The following is an 18,445-nucleotide window of genomic DNA, read 5'->3' on the forward strand; positions in this document are numbered from 1 at the left end:
AACAGTTGGTCTACACTTTATAATTGTTTTTTTTTATTTCAATTTTAGTTAAATCTGTATGTCCATGCATATATTAAAAAAAAATAATATATATATATATATATATATATATATATATATATATATATATATATAAAATGATATAATAAAATATGCAGAAGTTTTAGGCACTTGAGGATGAACAAGAATTCTTAAAAATAGTGTTAAGTTCACAAAGTGCAGTAAAGAGAAAAATAAACACATTAAATCACTATTTTGTGTGACCACCATTAGTCTTTAAAACAGCACCAGTTCTCCTGGGTACACTTGACCAGTAGGTTGTTACGGGCATCTTGGAGAACTTGTATTTAGGCTGTCTCATGTTTTCTGTCTTTTCACGTAATTCCAGACTGACTCCATGATGTTTGAGATCAGCACTCTGTGGAGGCCATACCATCTGCTGCAGCGCTCCTTGTTCCTCCTGCCACTGAAGACAGTTCTTTTGACTCCCACTGTGTGTTTGGACTCATTGTGATGCCACAGAATGAATTTGGTAACAATCAGATGTGATTGCAGGATAGATAAGAATCTAAACATCTAAAGTGCCTAGAAAGTCCACTACCAACATATCGGACAAGGACTACAAGTATGTGATAAGTTTTACACAAGCAAATTTCTTCTGTATCAGTGTTGTCTGTGCTTTATGCATCTTAAGTGGGGATAAAGACGTACCACACAAACATACATACACAGACAGATAGATACTTTTTGGATCCCTTGGGGAAATCAAATAGTAGTCCAGCAACTCAATAATGTATGCAGTTTAGATTTAAGCTAAGTCCAAATATATTATTTTCAGTGTAGAACAATAAAGCCAAAGCTGCTAAAAATATTTAGAAACCATATATAAAACAAAACAAGAGTAAAACAGTAATCGCTAGAGACATGTATGCTGTCAATTAAGATGGAAATGAAGAAAATTTAATTTTAAATCTAGGGAATCTGCCACACAGACCTGGGACTCCCACAGCTGCTAGTGATGTCATGTTTCACTCTGGGAGGTGTCAGAAATTGTGAATCAAAAACACTACCACCTGTACACTGGTAGCATTGACGTACATGTTTATTCAGATGAATTGACAGCATTATCTTAGATATACTGAAAAATAACTTTCCATTCAAGTCTAAAGCATGCACTTTGGTGTGGTTACATGGAGAAATATTGTCTCTTGACAAGCATTGTGAAGATAAAATACAATAAAAGAGCAGTAGAGTCATCTCAGTCACTTAGGTAGTAAGATCTCAAATACAACTATCCGCTGAACAGTTTTTTTAGTAGAGAGCTGAAATTCAGTCCATTGGATAGTTTTACTTCTACATGGCATATGAGAAATGTTGTGGCTTAGGCAGTGAAATCCACAACGGTAACATAGGCTTTGAATTTCCAGAAAATAGTGGAATGTGTTTTTCTATTAAACTACTATGCAAGAGATAAGATTTCTACGCTAAAATGAGTGAAACATTGTAAAAACAGAATTTTTTTTTCCCATTCACAACAGTTGGTTTTCTTTCCTAAGAGGGTCTGAGCCCTGAGGAAGTCAGCACACCTCCCTAAGAGGATCACTTTCTCTGGATTACAAGCAGAGACCCATGTTCTAATATCTAACATTACTCCCACATCCGGTCTCTGCACATGCCACCAGCCATCATGCTGTAACACACACACACAGTTACCACTTATCATGTAAGAAAACCTGTCACTGTGAAGCTTGGGGTTTTCAGTATTTGCTGGCAGCATGTCAGAGATGTTGACTCTGCAATGCCTTGGAAAGTGTTTCTAATATTCTGCCACCCTCATGTTTTTACTGTGAAAGAGGGTAGATAAAATAAAAACTGATCATTCTTAACTTGTGATTTATTTCAGGGTGGTTATGCTGGATTATTTTGGATTGTACAAATGAACCCAATAAACTGGTAACTCAGTGTAAATACCAATTTGCATAGAGATTGTTTCACACATAAAATGCATAGTATGTAACAAGGCGATCCGACATACTGGCTGGGTCCATCACTATAGTGTTAAGGAGGCTACAGTATGATGTCATGGAGCTAAACACAAACTAATTTTGCATAACATTACAGAAAATACATTAATAATACATAAAATAATACATGTTGGTGGAAAACATTAAATATTAGAGATATCACATACACAATCAGTACAAATGCATTTTTTCTAGCTTTGTTTGGGTTTACTCTACTGTACAAAAGTATCAGTAACATAAGTCAAATAGGAGATTTTTTTTTTGGCATTAAGAGACAAGTTGGCAAACAGTTAACCTGTCAACACTAGCAATTATATGATCCCCATGTTTCAATGGGGATAATCTCTTAAAGCTCATTTATTATTAAATACAGGACCATCAGTGTGTGTGTTTCTACTTATACTGTATATATATATTTGCTATCGCAGTGAAATAAGGCAAGCGAATGAAAAGTGTACAGTGCAATATTTGAGCTAAAAGGAGCAGAACAAGTTAAAGTTGAACCTACTGACTGACTGACCAACAATCTGTCAGTTTCAAACGTGTGAAATGATCCTCAGTGCTTTGCAGCTGCAACTGATTGGACAAATAGTGGAGTGTTCCACTGAAACAACAAACCTAAATGTAAAATAACAACAATATAAAACAGATAAATGCTATCTTATATGATTGTCAATTTCGGAAATGTGACTTCTTCCATGCATGACCACCTCATGGTCTCATCTTTCCCTCCATCCTGCGGCTCGACTGTGCATTTACTTCCGTGCAACAGTTTCTGACAGCTTCTTCAGTCTCTTCTTCAGCTCCAGAGGGAATTTCTCATAGCACTTCTTACATACTGGCTTCATGTCAAACTCCACAAATTTGTTCCTGTGGAAGAAAGATGAACAGTTACAGGTTGAAAGTTAGATGTTGTTACTCCCAGTATCTATTTATATGTGTCAATGCTATGTCTGATGACATGAAAAATGGTTTGGCAACTTGCTGGTTTGTAGCTGCACCCTAGGACACTGCCAATCACCCATTTCACACCATAACAAGTCCCCTGTGCAACAGTACATACTTTGAAATGTTAACATGGAAAACAGAACAAAAAGAAAAAAAACCCCAGAAGATTGTGGTCAATGATCAAAAAAAAAAATATTATGGATACTTCCGTCACTAGCTGAATGGACTTGTGCTTTTTTGTAACACATCTTATTGAACTCTGTCCCTGTTGTCTTTATGCAAAAGGTGGGAAAAATCATACTGAAAAGCATGTTTTTGTTTATTTTATAGTTTTCTATTTTATAGTTTTTTATAGTCTAATTTTACTTATGTAGTTTTTCCCATGCTTGTTATCTTTGTTTTTACATCAGCCAAGAGGGTTATGTTTTTGGTCCCATTTTGCACTCTACTGCACTTTCTTGAATGACAAAAGTACCCTAAGATAATCGTTGATTTGTGTACTGATATAGATCCACATACAGATTAAAATGTTCCGAACATTTTGAGATCTGTTCTCTGAGTGCCTTCTGGTTATTTTCTGAACTAAATGCCATTAATTCCACTAACACTGGCCAGCTCTCTTATGGCTTCCCCTGGACGACATTCCCTTCCAAAGCAGATAATCACCGGCAGGACCAGGGCACGTGTCAAATCCAGTGGGACCTTGGCACTTACACAGCTGCAGCCAGAAAGCCGCCGGAAGTGATTAAGGTTTTACCCCTTACGCCCAGACAGACCGGGAGACCCGAGAAACAAAGCCTTGTCTTCACCATGTGACTGATCTGATTTCCCTGTTTGCATAGCACAGGTTACCAGAGCACCAGCCTTAATCCTGACTTGTGTTTCTGGATGAGAAGGGGTCTTGTACGTTTATGTTTCCAGTGTTAGGTCACTCAGATATGTCCGGTCGGTGTATATTTACCTACTTAGCTCTGCTAAAAGCACTAATTCTGACATTGACATGAGGAATGAAAGTGGCATGGAGCATGTTTGAAATATGATGACATGAAACAGATGAAGAATAAAAACATAAAGATGGAAACTGACCAAAGGAAGAAGAGTGGAAATGAGAAAGGAGAAAGAGAGGATCACAGACACATGGGTATCAATTTCTTCTTCTTCTCTTTCGAGTCGCGCTCACGCTTGGCCAGCCGGCGTTTCATGTCGTCCGGCAGGCGTTCGTAACAGTGCTTACACACTGGCTTCAGATCCACCTCCACAAACTTATCCCTGATAGAGCAGGGACGAGGGAAAGATGGTGAGAGGTGTAAAAGAGGCAGGAAGAGAATAGGAAGGGCAGTTGGAGAGGAGGAGGAGGAGAGAGACATTGAGAAGGTAAAAATAGAGGAAAGAAATAGAAGAATGACAAGGGAAAGATAAAAGAGATTAAACTTGAAGAAAAAAGGACAAGGGAAGGAAAAGTGGTGCAAGAGAAGCAATCGGTGGGTTGAAGTGGGATGATTAAAGGGAGGAGAGGTAGAGAGACATGCCCAGAGAAACACAAGGTTAAAAGAGAGAGGTGAGAAAATCAGGAATGGACAGGTTTGAAAAACAGACAGTCTACAGCAGCAAACAGTCTCAAATGCAGACAAGTTGTAAACGACAACAGTGAGAAGCAGCAGAGGGAGCTTGGCCAGTTCACACGAGAATTCCCGACAGTCTGAAGAGAATATAATTAATACCTAATCAGTCCAAAATCCAGGCTAAAATATGTGGATTGTTCCAACGCATATTAATGTTACAGTGTGTTTCTTAGACTCGCTGCATTACTTACTTGAGGGTGAGCTTGGTGTTGCAGGTAGAGCAGGCAAAACAGTTGACACACCAAGCCTTGTTAAGAGCAGACACCACTGAAAAAAATACAGGCGCATGAGACACTGAACCAGATTAATATCATATGACTGCAGAGACTGAAGTACTGACTCTAACTTTCAAAGGAGACCTTGTAAAAAAGAATATCAACATTCATGTATAAGTCAAAGAAATCAACATAAGTGTATAAATCAAAATACAGTCCACTTCATGTAAAAGAGAAACATGTGGTAGAAAGTGCTCTTAATGACCACTAATGTTAACAGGGCTGCACAACTAGTGACAGAGGACTATTCCATCCATAAACCACTTTAACATTCACGTATATTTTCCATCTAGAAAAATTTTCTCACCATCTCCTTCAATAACACGGTTGCAGTGGTAGCAAACATCTCCAAACAGCTGAGTGTGGCGAGGGGAGAGAAACACAGAGAGTAAGCAGTGAAACATCCGATGAGTTATGAAAGTATGAAACACAATGCAGCAGTAGTAGTTTTCATCATAACACTCTGCTTTTAGATGCCATGCAAACAAACAGGCTACAGAGGCATTTTATAACTTCCTCAGTACGAGTTCATTGCCTGATCCCATAAAACGACTGAACACTAGGTGGAGACATTGCATTGACCAGTGATGTTCTTCCTGATCCAACACAGTTCATATTTCACTCACAGAAACTACACATTTTACTGCCAAACCTTATGTTTTTCTACTTTTGTGTTATTAAAAATGATTTCTTTAAACAACTGTGACTAGTTCAAAATGTCTCTGGAATGAAATGTCATTGTGTTGATACCAGTGTAAGCTGTCTTGACCCATATATTTTAATGTATGTATAGAACATTTCTGAAACAAGGAAAACTACAGTGAACACATGTATAATATCTCACCCAGGATTCCTCATATACACCAGTAAAATCTGTGTATGTGGCTTAAGTGATCGTTTGTGTGTTCTTTATTCAAATATCTACCAGGTGTTTCAAGTTAGTGAGGATTAATTGAAAACCAAAATAGAGCATTTCCAGTGAAATATTATAGACTGTAAAAATGACTTCTTTGATGACAAATGCATTACTGCCTGCAGCTGACTTTAAAGTTTCAGATATGTCGGACTTTCCCACATGACCACACTCCACAATCAATCTTTCCATCATTGCTTCATTTTTTTAGCAGCTCTAGTCAAAGGCACAGTCCTCGTTTGTTACTAATCTAGACTTTGGTGCTGAGAGCTGAGCTTCTTTTGAGAACTTGCAGACTTTAAATGGAGCCAGCAGAGAAGAGATTTCATGACAGGCAAAACATAGCAACATGTTTCAGCTTCTGTTGGTGTGTTCAACATAAATATTCCCAATACAGTTGAGTGTTACCTGGTTGTAGTGCGTTTCGCAGTAGGCCAGGCCCTTGCGTTCGTAGTGACGGTGTCCCAGGAACGGTTTCTCACACTTAGCACACACAAAATGCTGCAAACAAACCCATGGCCAAACACACATGGTTAGTACAGTCATCAGTCAGTACATTGTCACATTCAGACCACGTCACAGGCAGCAGCACAGTCTGGCTTAGACATTATCAGCTCAGACCACAACCAGATCAGTTCAGCCCAGATGTCTTGTTACTGCGTCCAAATTGAATGTAGAGTGGAGAAGCTAGACAGAATAACGACCTCTAGAGGGTGCACTAGTCCTCCAAATAGACAGGAGGAATTCTGGTAGCGTATGTCACTGTGTTTCTGATAATGTGCAATTTAGCCCTCACAACTAACTCAGTGAGTACTCCTTGAAGCAAGTACTCCAAATCGAAGGTGATGTTGTGATGGAGGGTATTCCTAGCCGTTTTTAAATTTCAAAATGATTCCCCCAGAATCTTTTTCTTGTAGAGTATGAAAAGCCTATGACAGATCGTTTGATATCATTGGACAATAAAACTCTTCAGAGACCCTAATCAACCCATTTAAACCCAAGTTGTTCCCTTCTATGTCAGTAGGTGACTTTTACCTCCATGATCAACTCATCTCAAATTTTATGGGGAAATTGCAAAGCTGAAATTTTTAAAACCTAATTAACGAAACTCAATTACATATCATAATTTGAGATCAAATAAGTTAATAAGGAAGAGTAAAGAAGAAAATTATTTATTCTCATCTCAGGTGGCTTTCTTTTTTGACATTCAAAACAGTGCCAAATAATTGTTCAATTGGGAAAAGAAACTAAATGGAGGAAACTGGGTTGAAAATATGATCAAGTAAGACAAAAGGCCTGTAGCTGTCGAGACATCATGCTGTGATGAACAGACAGACGGAGAGCTTTCTGATAAAAGACCATTTGGTGAAGTTACAGATTAGTGTAACCCTTATATGACGACTGGGAGATTCTAGCCAGGCAGGGAGAAATGAGACGTGGGGCAGCAGTCAGCAACAGGCCAATCCTTAATCCCCTCACCAAGTCAAAGTGTCTCTCACAATAGGCGCGCCCACCTCGCTCATAAAATGGGTGGCCCTGAAATGGGCGCTCACACACAGTGCACACATGATGCTACATGTGGACAAGGGAAGACAGGAAAACAGCCATAAAATGTGAAATGATAGGGAGAGAAGATAGAGATACAGAAGGTGGAATGATGCCAAAGAAAAAAAAGAATAGAGACAGACTGCAGATAATAGAGGAATGATGCACACAGCTCAGAGCTTAAAGCTCTGGACCTCACTGTGGAGATAAAGCTGGCAAAAGTATGAATCACACATATGGCATTTTAAAGAGCACTCAGTGGAATGAAATGGATAGAAAAGCAAATAAATAGAAAAAAAACTATGGCTAGACACATGACATACATGAATGAATTATTAAAAAATTATTGGAAATATTGTGGCTAGATTGGTATATACAGAAAACAAAACTACTTTAGAAAGAATATAGGCAATATGTCATTTAAAATGTAACTGCATCTGAGAGCAATCTGACAATAAATACTAAATACATTTCTCTAAATTCACTTTACTGAATGTGACTGTGCAACCAATGAAGTAAAGTCTACTATGCTCAAAAGTTGTTTCCAAAAGGTTTACAGTTTAACATCGCACCTCCACATGCCACTGCTTGCCCATGGCATTGACCACACGGCCCTCGATGGGTCTCCTGCAAGCCCCACAGATGGGGACGCCCATCTTGTCATGGCAGGGCAGACAGTAGAGCTCCCCCTTCAGCTCCCTGGCATCAGCAGTCAGCTCCTTACTGCAGAGACAGACAGAAATAACACGTGATCAGCTCTGCTTTGACTCTGGTGACACAGAATTATACAAATGCAGGACATGTTTACACATGTCACAGTTACTGATCAAAACTATAAACAAGCATTTGTTTATGCATTTGAAAGCATTCATAAATATACACTCATTCAGATCACCTCATGTGGACATGACATGCAACTTGTTTAACAGTTACATAGTCTGTCCAGTAGAGAGCGACTGACTGAAAGTGTTTCATGTGTGAATATTTATTATGGGCTTGGGCAATAACCAAAGTTTAATATCTTATCATTATTTATTTATTTTAATTTGTTTTGTATGTTTCAGGTGGGTTTTTAAATACTTTTTTTCCCCTGATATTCTGAAAAATATTGCATATGGCAGGAAATATCTCAATATTCAATATTAATGAATATCAGCCCAAGCTTAATTTATTGTAAGTCTGCATAAACAGTGCACTTGCAACCTATTTTTCTTGGGTCTCTGTTAAGTTTTTTAAGTTTTTATTTTCTCAGTGAATTAGAGTTGCAATAAATATTTATGTTGTAATAATAAACCTGATAAACATGGGTGATAGAAATATATTCAGTCCACTGGATTCTAGCATTAAAGTACCCAAAAACTTTAGAAGTGCAGAATTGAGACTCTGCAGATGTGAACAAGTAGTGTTTTCAGGACTGTGAATGATTTGTGAGACTGACACAACGGGCAAGATTTGTGTGTGTGCATGTTTACCCGCAGTTGTTGCAGTTGAAGTGATCAGGGTGGTAGGGGTCATTCTTGAACAGCAGAGGCTGCTCGTCAATGATAGCGTGACACTTTTGACAGATGTACTTGCCAAGGCCCCGAGCTTTCTCTCTGTTGTGACATGGACGACACAGATGCCTGATGGGAGAGAGAGAGAGATACAAGTAATGCAGAGATAGTCACTCAGCAACAGCGCTAAATTTAATCCTCTATCTTTCAGTTTAGGATTCAACAGCCTATATTAACAGAACCAAGTTCAGAAACATAAGTGAAACTAAAGTGAGTTTCTCTTGAGACAGAACACTGGACCAGTTTGTTCCGGATCTGACCCTGACATGGTTTACAGTACAAACAGCAAGCTGCACTTTACTTCTCTCATAATACTGGCTTTCAATTCAGCTGACACTGCATCATATTTTTGTTATTTTTCCTGATTGTTATCCCTTTATTATAGCTGCAGTGAGAGAGAGACACAGGAAGAGAGAGGGGGTGACATGCAGCAAAGGGCCACAGGTCGGACACGAACCCAGGCCACTGCAGTTAGGACTAAGCCTTAATGGCACATTCTCTGCCAGGTGAGCCACTGAGGTGCGCCTCTTCATTATAATTTTTGAACTGAGCACACACAAGAAGAGGAAAGTCCTGAGTCAGCTTGACATAAGTGCATAGTAGTCTTAGAAACATCAGTACAAGACAAAACAACCTTGTAGACGACAATAACTGATATGTTTACACAAATATCATGAGTGAAATGTCTGGTTGCAGAGGGACTGACCTTCCAGCATTCTTCACAAAACCAACATCAGCTAGCACGGCCTGGCAGATATCACAGCAGAAACAGTCCGGATGCCAGCTGTTGTTCATGGCCTTGATCACACGGCCGATGATGAACTCACCTGAAAGAAGAGTATGGAGAACTTGGTCGTGACAGAACAGCTACTTAGGTATTTATTTATATTTATTTAAGGGCATAATACTCTTGGCTACATCTCCATATGACTTGTATATGAATATGAATGCATGGATGGGACTCATTCTCTTTTATTGTGGCTCCTACACTTACCACACTGGTGGCAGCAGGGAGCGAACAGCATCTGGAAGTCATGTTCACAGTATTTCCTGCCTTCAAACTATCAACAGAATTCAATAAAAGTACAGACAGTTAATTAAAGTGCGCAAAGGTACATTAACACATTATAATAGCAATCATAATAATAAACAGTGTATTCATAAAAATATATATACGCAAACTTGTTCTAATATTATTACTCAAGAAGACTGTATTGTACTGATATAAAAATGGCAACAAAAAAAAAAAACCCAGATAAAAAAAATGACTTTTCCCATGAAAAAGTAAATCTAAATAGTCATCTGTCACACAGTGCAAAGACTATCCTAAAACTCAAATAAGCATTTTGGCTCTGTAAGAGCGATTTGAGTGATTTACTCCATGTGAAGGGTCTTTTGGAGGAGAAAGCTCAGATCAAAAGAATAAAAACCTGAAAGATGGATGACTGCATGGGAATGGTTGATCATTATTTCAGATGCAGATGTGGGTTTAAATATGTTCCAACTCACAAGTCCCTGTGTGATACTAATCTGTGCAAACATGGCTGTATGTTGTACTGTATAAACACTGTGGTATTCCAAGCAGCCATCAGTGCATCATAGCTTCACATTTATTGTACAAGATACAGTTTTTAGAGCCAAGATTTTCTATCTACTTTAAATATACATACTCAACAACAGTATAATCCTACTTCAATCTAGTCAAATGTTTGTTTTTTATTTATGGCAGTGGAGTATCAGGTTCTCTGGAGCCTGATGGAGAAACATCTGGCTTTGTGTCAAGGCTGGTGAGCAAACAGCTTACTGGAAAGGGGCTTCAAATAATTCAATAATGCATTAAGGCTGTGCTCTCCCTTCTTTATTTACCTCAACCAGGACCATGTGTTTAAATTCTTTGTCTAAGGGATGTGCACCAACAACAGCCTTGCACTAAACAGTGCTCCCACTGCAGGTAAATGAGTTCATCAGTTCATTAACCCATCATAATCACTGTAAATCTATTTTAAGATGAAAAGACAAATTAAATCATGGTTAAAATTATCATTTCAGAGGAACGTCTGTGTTCACAGGCAGAATACAAACATATCTCTCAAATATTTATCTCTACAAAAAACGGTTTAATGTTCATCCTGCAGTGTTTCCCAGGCATGTTTAGACTGATCAAGACAATCCAAACCACATGCAATCTGATTTTTATCGTAACCCATTGCCCTCTGGATGTGCTTAAACCTGTCAATAACTGCATCACACATCTTTTCTTGGATTATGAAAGTTTCACTGAAATCACAGGACAAAGTGTTACCTCATAGAAGAGCCCCTCAGGGAACTGTTGGAAACACTGAGCGCACACAAAGCACTGCTCATGGTAAAGTTCCCCGTTACTGTTCACTATCTTCTCTGCCGGAGCAAAGCCACTCTTGCAGCGCTCACACATGGCATTGGCCAGGGCATTGGCCATGTTGCTGAAAAGTAAAACAAAATACATCATAATCAGGATTAAAGTATAGTTGCATAATCAAAATGGATATAAAACAGACTTTACTAGATCTCTCCAGCTTCATAAAAAAATAATGCATCTGATTTTTCCATGCATTAGTTGTATATGTTTAAGGAATTTGTCTCCGTAGGACATAATTCTTAAATGTCGATGAGCTATTGGGTAAGGCATTCACCAGGGTAATTTCAGCACACACCTATAAGCAATATCTTAACATCTCTATCCCATGTTTCTCCTGTCTTGAAAACAGCTGGACAATGTACTCAGTAAAAGGAGAAAGTAGAGGAGTGGGGAAAATGTGTGTGTTGTAAGAGGTGATCAGCCCACACACACACACACACACACACACACACACACACACACACACACACACACACACACACACACAAAGAATATCTTAGTTTCAGGTTTATTTTGGCTCTATGTATCAGGGTGTGGGGATCAGTGAGGTGGGAAACCTACATGTTATCTTTTGAGAGAAAAGCTGAAGTTACTGTTCCTCTGCACTGAACTCTTTAACAGCAGTTTCTGTAAGTGAAGCGAGTACATGCACAGATATGGGCCATTATCATATAACATGACTAATATATCAACAGGGAAAGGCCCCAGGCTAATTTTTTTATATTGGAAGTACTGTTGTCATAGCCTGCAGAACAGATGTGGTCACACCCGAAAACCTGTCACAGTGCTTCATGAAAAGGTATTCATTTACACTCTTTTTCTGCTCACTATCACATTTGCTCTTCAAAAACACATAAGCACACACAACAGGAGCTATTTATACAACTAATGAACACACCACTGATTGGGTTTTAATGTTTGGTTTTTGCTTCTGATTTTTTTTTGCTTCTGACTGAAAACAAAACTACAAAAAGAACAATAAAATGTTTCCAAACCAAGCATAAACAGCCAATGTACAAACTGCACCAAACTAATTAATCAGTAGTAAATGTCCTAATGGTCTGATTTCAATAATAACGTTGCTTAATACTTGAGGCAAATTCGGAGCAAATTGGATTAAACTGCAGACAGAGATGTTGAGTGGGACCATCCTGGCTTCTCTGCTTTGTTTGAAAGGTCAAAATACCAAAGTGTATCCAGGCAACACACACACACACACACGCACACACACACACACACACACACAATACACAAGAACATGTAAGATTTTTATGGATTGATGCCATCTGTTCATATAAACTTGAGAAAATAAACAAGAATTCCAAAAGCTCCCAGACACACTGCTCATCGTCTCTCATTCTTTGGACTTTACTCTAAATTCCATCTTAACAATGCACATTTCAGTTCTACCACATCTTCAAGAACAAGGGTAGCTGGCATGCCCTGAAACAAGATGTAGGTATAAGCACAGCTTCCATCTGGGTCAACTCCTCACCAACTTATCAAATACATTTTGTTCTACATACCCCGCCTGGGCTGATATCACACACACTGACAGCCCTGCCCTGTCCAAAGGATTTGTGGGAGGAAGTGAGACATCCCTTAGGCATTTCCACCCTCCTATCTGCCTCTAGCACCCTGTGTGAGTTAGACAAGCCTATAAGCAGTTGTAGGACTGAAACAAAATAATCTAGTGCAATGGGCAAGTCTCCCAGTCCTTGTTACTGTAACTCTTACTCTTAAAAAGGATGTAGACAGAATGAAACAGTGCAGACCAATTAGTCTGAAGGAGTCATTACTGTTGCAAGGAGGACATGATCTCTCACCAGCTGCTAACTGTGTTCAAAGCTTGCAGTGGTGCCAAAATGCTTTTTTCACTGTGTGGCATCCAGACTCCTAAAACAGTATGCAACTTTACTGAAGCCTTTGGAATTAACTGCAATTAAATTTGTATAAATTTGTCTTAAATTATGGTCAGACCTTCATCAAAGTTACAATAATGAACAAACACAATCTATTTTAACTAATAACACACAAATCATTGTATTATTCTTGTCCATATTGAAAAAAACATTCAAAATGTGTAATGACAACAATCAACAACATTGGAGTCAAGAGTTAGTAAACCTGGAGTCCAACCAATGAAACAAGATCGGAGATATGGGTAAGAGCTACTTATAAAAGCACTTTAGCATTTTGAGTTTGCTCTTCACAAGAAGCATCTGCTGAAATGAACCATGCCTTGCAAAAAAAGGAGTCCTCAGAAGACAAGAATTGTTGATGTGCATAAAGCTGAAAGGGTTACAAAGTCATCAGTCCACAGTCAAACTGTGTATAAATGGGGATGAGTTAGTACTGTACTACTCTCCCTAAAAGTGGGCGCCCAAGATTACTCCAAAGGAACATCGCAGAACGATCAGTAAAGTAACAAAGAACCTCAGAGAAATAGCTAAAGGCTTAAAGCAATCATTGGAGCTTGTTAACAAAGCTGTTATCAGTTTATTGTTGCCAAAGGTTGTTCTACTAGTTGTGAAGTTCAGGGATTCACTTATTTTTTTCCATTTTTTTCTGTGGATGTTTAATGGTTATGTTCAATAAAGTCATGAAAGAGTGTAAGTGTTTTGAGTGTTGTTAGCTTAAGCACATTGTGTGACTTAGATGAAGATCAAATCACATTTTAGGACCTGTTAAAGCAGAAAAACAGGTCATTGCAAAGGGCTCACAAATGTTTTCTGGCCACTCTGTTCACTTACATCTGTGAAAAATGTACTCCTGTACCCCTACTTCTAAGTGTGAAGGGTTTGTGTTATGTCACTTCAAACTACCACACATTTTAAAAAAAAATATTCTGTTTGTGGCAAAAACAGGTATTTTACCAGGAGAACAAAAGTAAACCAGTGTGGCAGATTGCTGCACTTATGACTCTCCTTTCACACAATTAAGCCAACCACGCTGGCCTATGACTATAAATGGAGTCCAGTTGTCAGCAATGGGAAGGGATGCAGACTATCACTTCTGTTATGAATACATTATGTTCCTCCCATCCTCCCTCCTCTAAGTCTCCTCGTTTTCAGTTCTTAACTTGTGCATCTCCTCTATGCCATTACATAACAATGACATTCTAATCTCGCCACATTTTCATATACTTGCTATCTGTAACAATTCACACAATTTTAAATGTTTTTCGACTTTCGAGACCCAGATATCGCTGGCAGTTGTCTGAATATTCATACCCCCATCAATGCCTTTGCTGAGCACAAGTCTTAAGTTTTTACTTCCCTCAATATGGCCTTCTCATATTCCAAACTATTTTTGCCGGCCCTGTGTCTTCAAATTTTAGGGACCAAAAAGTAATTACTGACACCAACCACTTTGTATACAGCTTGGACAGTCCAGATGATAAGAATTGAAATCGTAATGATGGACATAGACCAGCTTACATCTGCCAAAAACCATTTTTTGGTAAAATTTGTTGATGGTGGACAGGGTGTTTTATGTACTACCACTACAAGTCGCTAAAGTGAAACATTTTCAAATTTTCCCAAACATAGGGGTTTTAATGTTTCCATGACTGACAGGACTCTCAGTCTCATCTTTCAGTCACTCTAAAAGTGGCTACTGGTTGCTTATCCCACCTCAGCTCTGACCTCTTAACCTGAATTTGGATTTTCTTTTTTTTTTGTCTTTTTTGTAGCTCGTAATGATCCTGAGGCAGAAATGTTCACAATGTCCCTTCAGAAACCTGTGGGTGACTCTATGTCCATGTTTTCCCAAAGACTGAGGCCAGATTAGTCAGAAATACAGTATGTATATTTAGCCTTCCTGTCCTTCATGCACACATACTTGGAATGCCAGTTGGCATTTTCTACTTTGCATAACAACTCCCCCTTTGGCACAAAAATAGCCCATCCTGTGTGCCTCCTCTTGTGGCACACAGAACAATCCCTATACAAACATGACACCTAAGACACCTTAAGCAAGTCAAACTGGCTGGTAAAATCCAGCTGTTAGAATATCAGAATTCTTCACATTCGCTACCACCACAGTAAGATTAAAGGATACTGACTAATACTGTGGCAGTGTAGGAGCAGACCAAATTCCTTAACAAACACACACCTCCACTGTAACACACCATTTCCTGCACTGTCATCTGTTTAATTGTCATGTTAGGAACCAAAATGTATTATTCTTAATCTGTGTTTGTAAATTAATAATGTGGAAAATAATCTGCCAATCAAAACCGTCACAGCACCGAGCCAGAGAAACAACCCACAGCTTGTGTCTTGGGCCATGACAGTCCATCAGAAATGAAGAAAGACTAAAATGAGTGGTAGGTTTTAGAAGGATGATGATGGTGATTTAAGGTAGAGGACTGTCCCAGAGAATGATAGACTTGACACTTCCATGTATATCTTACATACACCTAAAGGTATATTAATGCAGTACTCTTCAGTTGAACTAGAGCTCTTTTAAAGAGGATGATGCAGGTTTTACTGCTGGTTTTACAGGCTGCTGTATAAAATCTTTTAACACCACACTGGTAGTATTTCTCTGGTGAGACATCTCATATATAACATAATCTTAAAGACATATTCACTAAGTGTTGTTTACAAAGCAAATTCCAGTCATCAGATTTTACTTCATAAAGATGAGTGTCATCACTATCTGTGCAAATCTTTATTTTGAGCAACAACTAAACTGCAGTGCTATAACTCCTGTCTACTACAGTTTGTACTTACAAGCGAGCGTAAAAATCACAAAACTCCTTATACACTTTGACATCACTCTTCCTCCTCTGGGACTTGGACACCGGGAGCTCAGCCTCTCCCCCGTCCCCACCCTGAAGCCTGTGGTGGTAACCGTTCATCTCCCCATGAGGAAAATGGTCCAGGGCTTCACTATCCTCAGGTATTGAAGGTTGCAGGGCACGACCATTCATTTCCAGACTCATCTATTACACTTTGAATGAAGTGCAAATATCCACCTAACACTTGTATTAAACTAACTGCTGTCAAAACTCCTAATACTCCAATAAAAATCCTGTATGCTGGTTCAGTGGTAGTTTCTAGTATTGAGAAGGAGAATCCAGTAAGTAGCGGGAGCTTGATCCACAGAGCAAGAAGGAGACAGAATCACTGATCAAACTGCGCTGGGAGTACTCTCCTCTCTCTCTCCTCACACACACACACCCCCTCTCTCACGGACACACTCCCTCTTTCCCTCATTCCCACATCAACTCTCTCTTTTTTTCTCACACACAGACACACACACATGTAGTCTCCCCTCCTGTCACACTCGCTGTCTATTCTTGGGAAGGTTACTGAAATTAAAGAGCCCACCCTGTGGTCTGTCCACACAGAGGTCACTGTTCACTGTGCCATGACACACACACACACACACACATACACACACACACACACACACACACACACACACACACACACACAGACACACAAATAAAACTTTTCTGTATTTTAAAATTGTTTTGTGTCCCCAACATTTACAGTCTTTGGCTAATATCTACCCATGCTACCACTCTGCATATGACTGTGTTCGCATGTTTGCATGTGAAACAGCTGGAACTGTCAGTTTTCTGGAAGATACAACAACGTGGCTCCAACTCAGTGTTGCGCAAAGTGGGAATGCTGCACTGCAAAGCCAATATAAAAGACAAACCACAAATAATGACTTAGTGTTTATTTCATGGTATGTTTGACATTGTTGAATAAACACAATAAAGCAAGAAATCAAGTAGTACTACGTTCAGATAAACATACAAGGGATGAAATTGAAGTGAAATGAAGGCAATGCTGTTTGTTGTATTTTATTTATAGTTTAACTGACACTGGTTGGAAAAACCTGATCCCTGCATCTGACTTAATTTAATGCAGAACTTTTACACTACTGATTTCAATTGCATGAATGTGTCTCTTGTTTCACTATCATCCACCAACATAATATCTCCTTCCTTTACAACTCTAGTGTTGTGTACCTACAGTACTTATATAGCAGGACACCCAAAAATCTAATAAGAGTTTGGCATGTGACAAACTAACAAGTGCCACATTTGGCTTTGAATGCCACAGTGAACACACACTGGCTAGCTGAGTTGGAATCTTTGCACACTTTCACATGCACGTTCACTGTTTCCAAATACACTTTAACCCCCCTACTGATAAACAATGTCATGTGATTATTTATGGACTGCCTATTTTAAGCAGTAAAGAACTCTGACAGGATTCAAATTCAGGATGTAATGAAAACATGGAATGAGTCTTCTCCAAGTGAGTCAACATAAAGGCTTGAATATCATTGCCCTTAGCAATCCAATATTGGACTAAGCCTTGGCATTCCTCTAAATCATGAATCTGTGTCTCCTCTGGGTAAATGATAGCTCTGCATGTGGTTACGCTCAACTGGCATCTCAAATTAACGGCCGCTTCCCGAACCATCAAAACATGAAGCAAGATCTGGAAGTACACTCCAGTGAAACAAACATGTTTGATGCTACATTGGGGATGAGCAGCTGTTTTCATCCTGCTAAACTATAAGGGAACAAACAATGAATAGACAAGTGTATAAAGAGTCAGAAGTACAATGTTTAAGTCATTTGTGTGTGTGTGCACGTGTGTGTATGTGTGTGTCCCAGCTGAAACATGTCTTAAGTGTAACAGTCTTCTACATTACTCCATCAATCTACAAATAGACACTCAGTGGAGCCTCAACTCCAAACTAGGTGCTGGCAGCTGCTGTTTTGTGTCTGTGTGTATGAAAGAGAGTTTGTATACATAGTAGAGGCCAACTCTGCCTCCTCTGAAAGGGACTGCCAAACTGCACATAGCATCCATAGTTATTTATTCACATATTTCATTTAAATTCTCAGCTTTGATCAAATCTTGCCAATTTTTTTTTTTAATTGTCATTATGAGCATTTTTTCCCCAAGATTAATTCTCTTTACTTAAGTAGTGGTGTTTTGTAGTGTAGTATATTCAGTACAGCTTAACACCAAAAAAGGATTCTGTCACTTAAACTCACGTTCCCCACTTTGAAAGCCTAAACAAGAGACAGTCTGGGTTTTGACATGAATGACATAATGAGCCAAACTTTTCACCAGGCAACATTTAAAGCCTCCAAAGCCTTTCCAGATCATTGTCTCTATATCAAAG

The 18,445-nt window shown here is 38.9% G+C and overlaps 1 protein-coding gene across 8 annotated transcripts in view; it reads right to left on the reverse strand.

The window, feature by feature from the left end:
* Nucleotides 1-1,084: 1,084 nt before the first annotated feature.
* Nucleotides 1,085-18,445, reverse strand: part of lims2 (LIM and senescent cell antigen-like domains 2) — a 29,398-nt gene continuing 12,037 nt past the window's right edge. For 3 of the 8 annotated variants that reach the window (XM_071501794.1, XM_071501883.1, XM_071501620.1), the window contains exons 2-11: nt 11,183-11,342; nt 9,875-9,941; nt 9,587-9,707; nt 8,800-8,949; nt 7,900-8,050; nt 6,191-6,283; nt 5,177-5,225; nt 4,786-4,861; nt 4,059-4,241; nt 1,085-2,894 (exon numbers count right to left, since the gene is read on the reverse strand). In XM_071501794.1, the coding sequence (XP_071357895.1) occupies nt 4,100-4,241; nt 4,786-4,861; nt 5,177-5,225; nt 6,191-6,283; nt 7,900-8,050; nt 8,800-8,949; nt 9,587-9,707; nt 9,875-9,941; nt 11,183-11,342 (1,009 nt within the window). In that variant the 3' untranslated portion in view covers nt 1,085-2,894; nt 4,059-4,099. Of the gene's footprint in view, nt 2,895-4,058; nt 4,242-4,785; nt 4,862-5,176; nt 5,226-6,190; nt 6,284-7,899; nt 8,051-8,799; nt 8,950-9,586; nt 9,708-9,874; nt 9,942-11,182; nt 11,343-16,017; nt 16,416-18,445 lie in introns of those variants that run through there. The other 5 variants (XM_071501972.1, XM_071502057.1, XM_071501707.1 and 2 more) reach the window with 3 other exon arrangements.

This window comes from Trachinotus anak, unplaced genomic scaffold, assembly GCF_046630095.1.
Source record: "Trachinotus anak isolate AG129_WGS33_773 ecotype Australia unplaced genomic scaffold, CSIRO_AGI_Tana_v1 ptg000001l, whole genome shotgun sequence".
Lineage (NCBI taxonomy): Eukaryota > Metazoa > Chordata > Actinopteri > Carangiformes > Carangidae > Trachinotus > Trachinotus anak.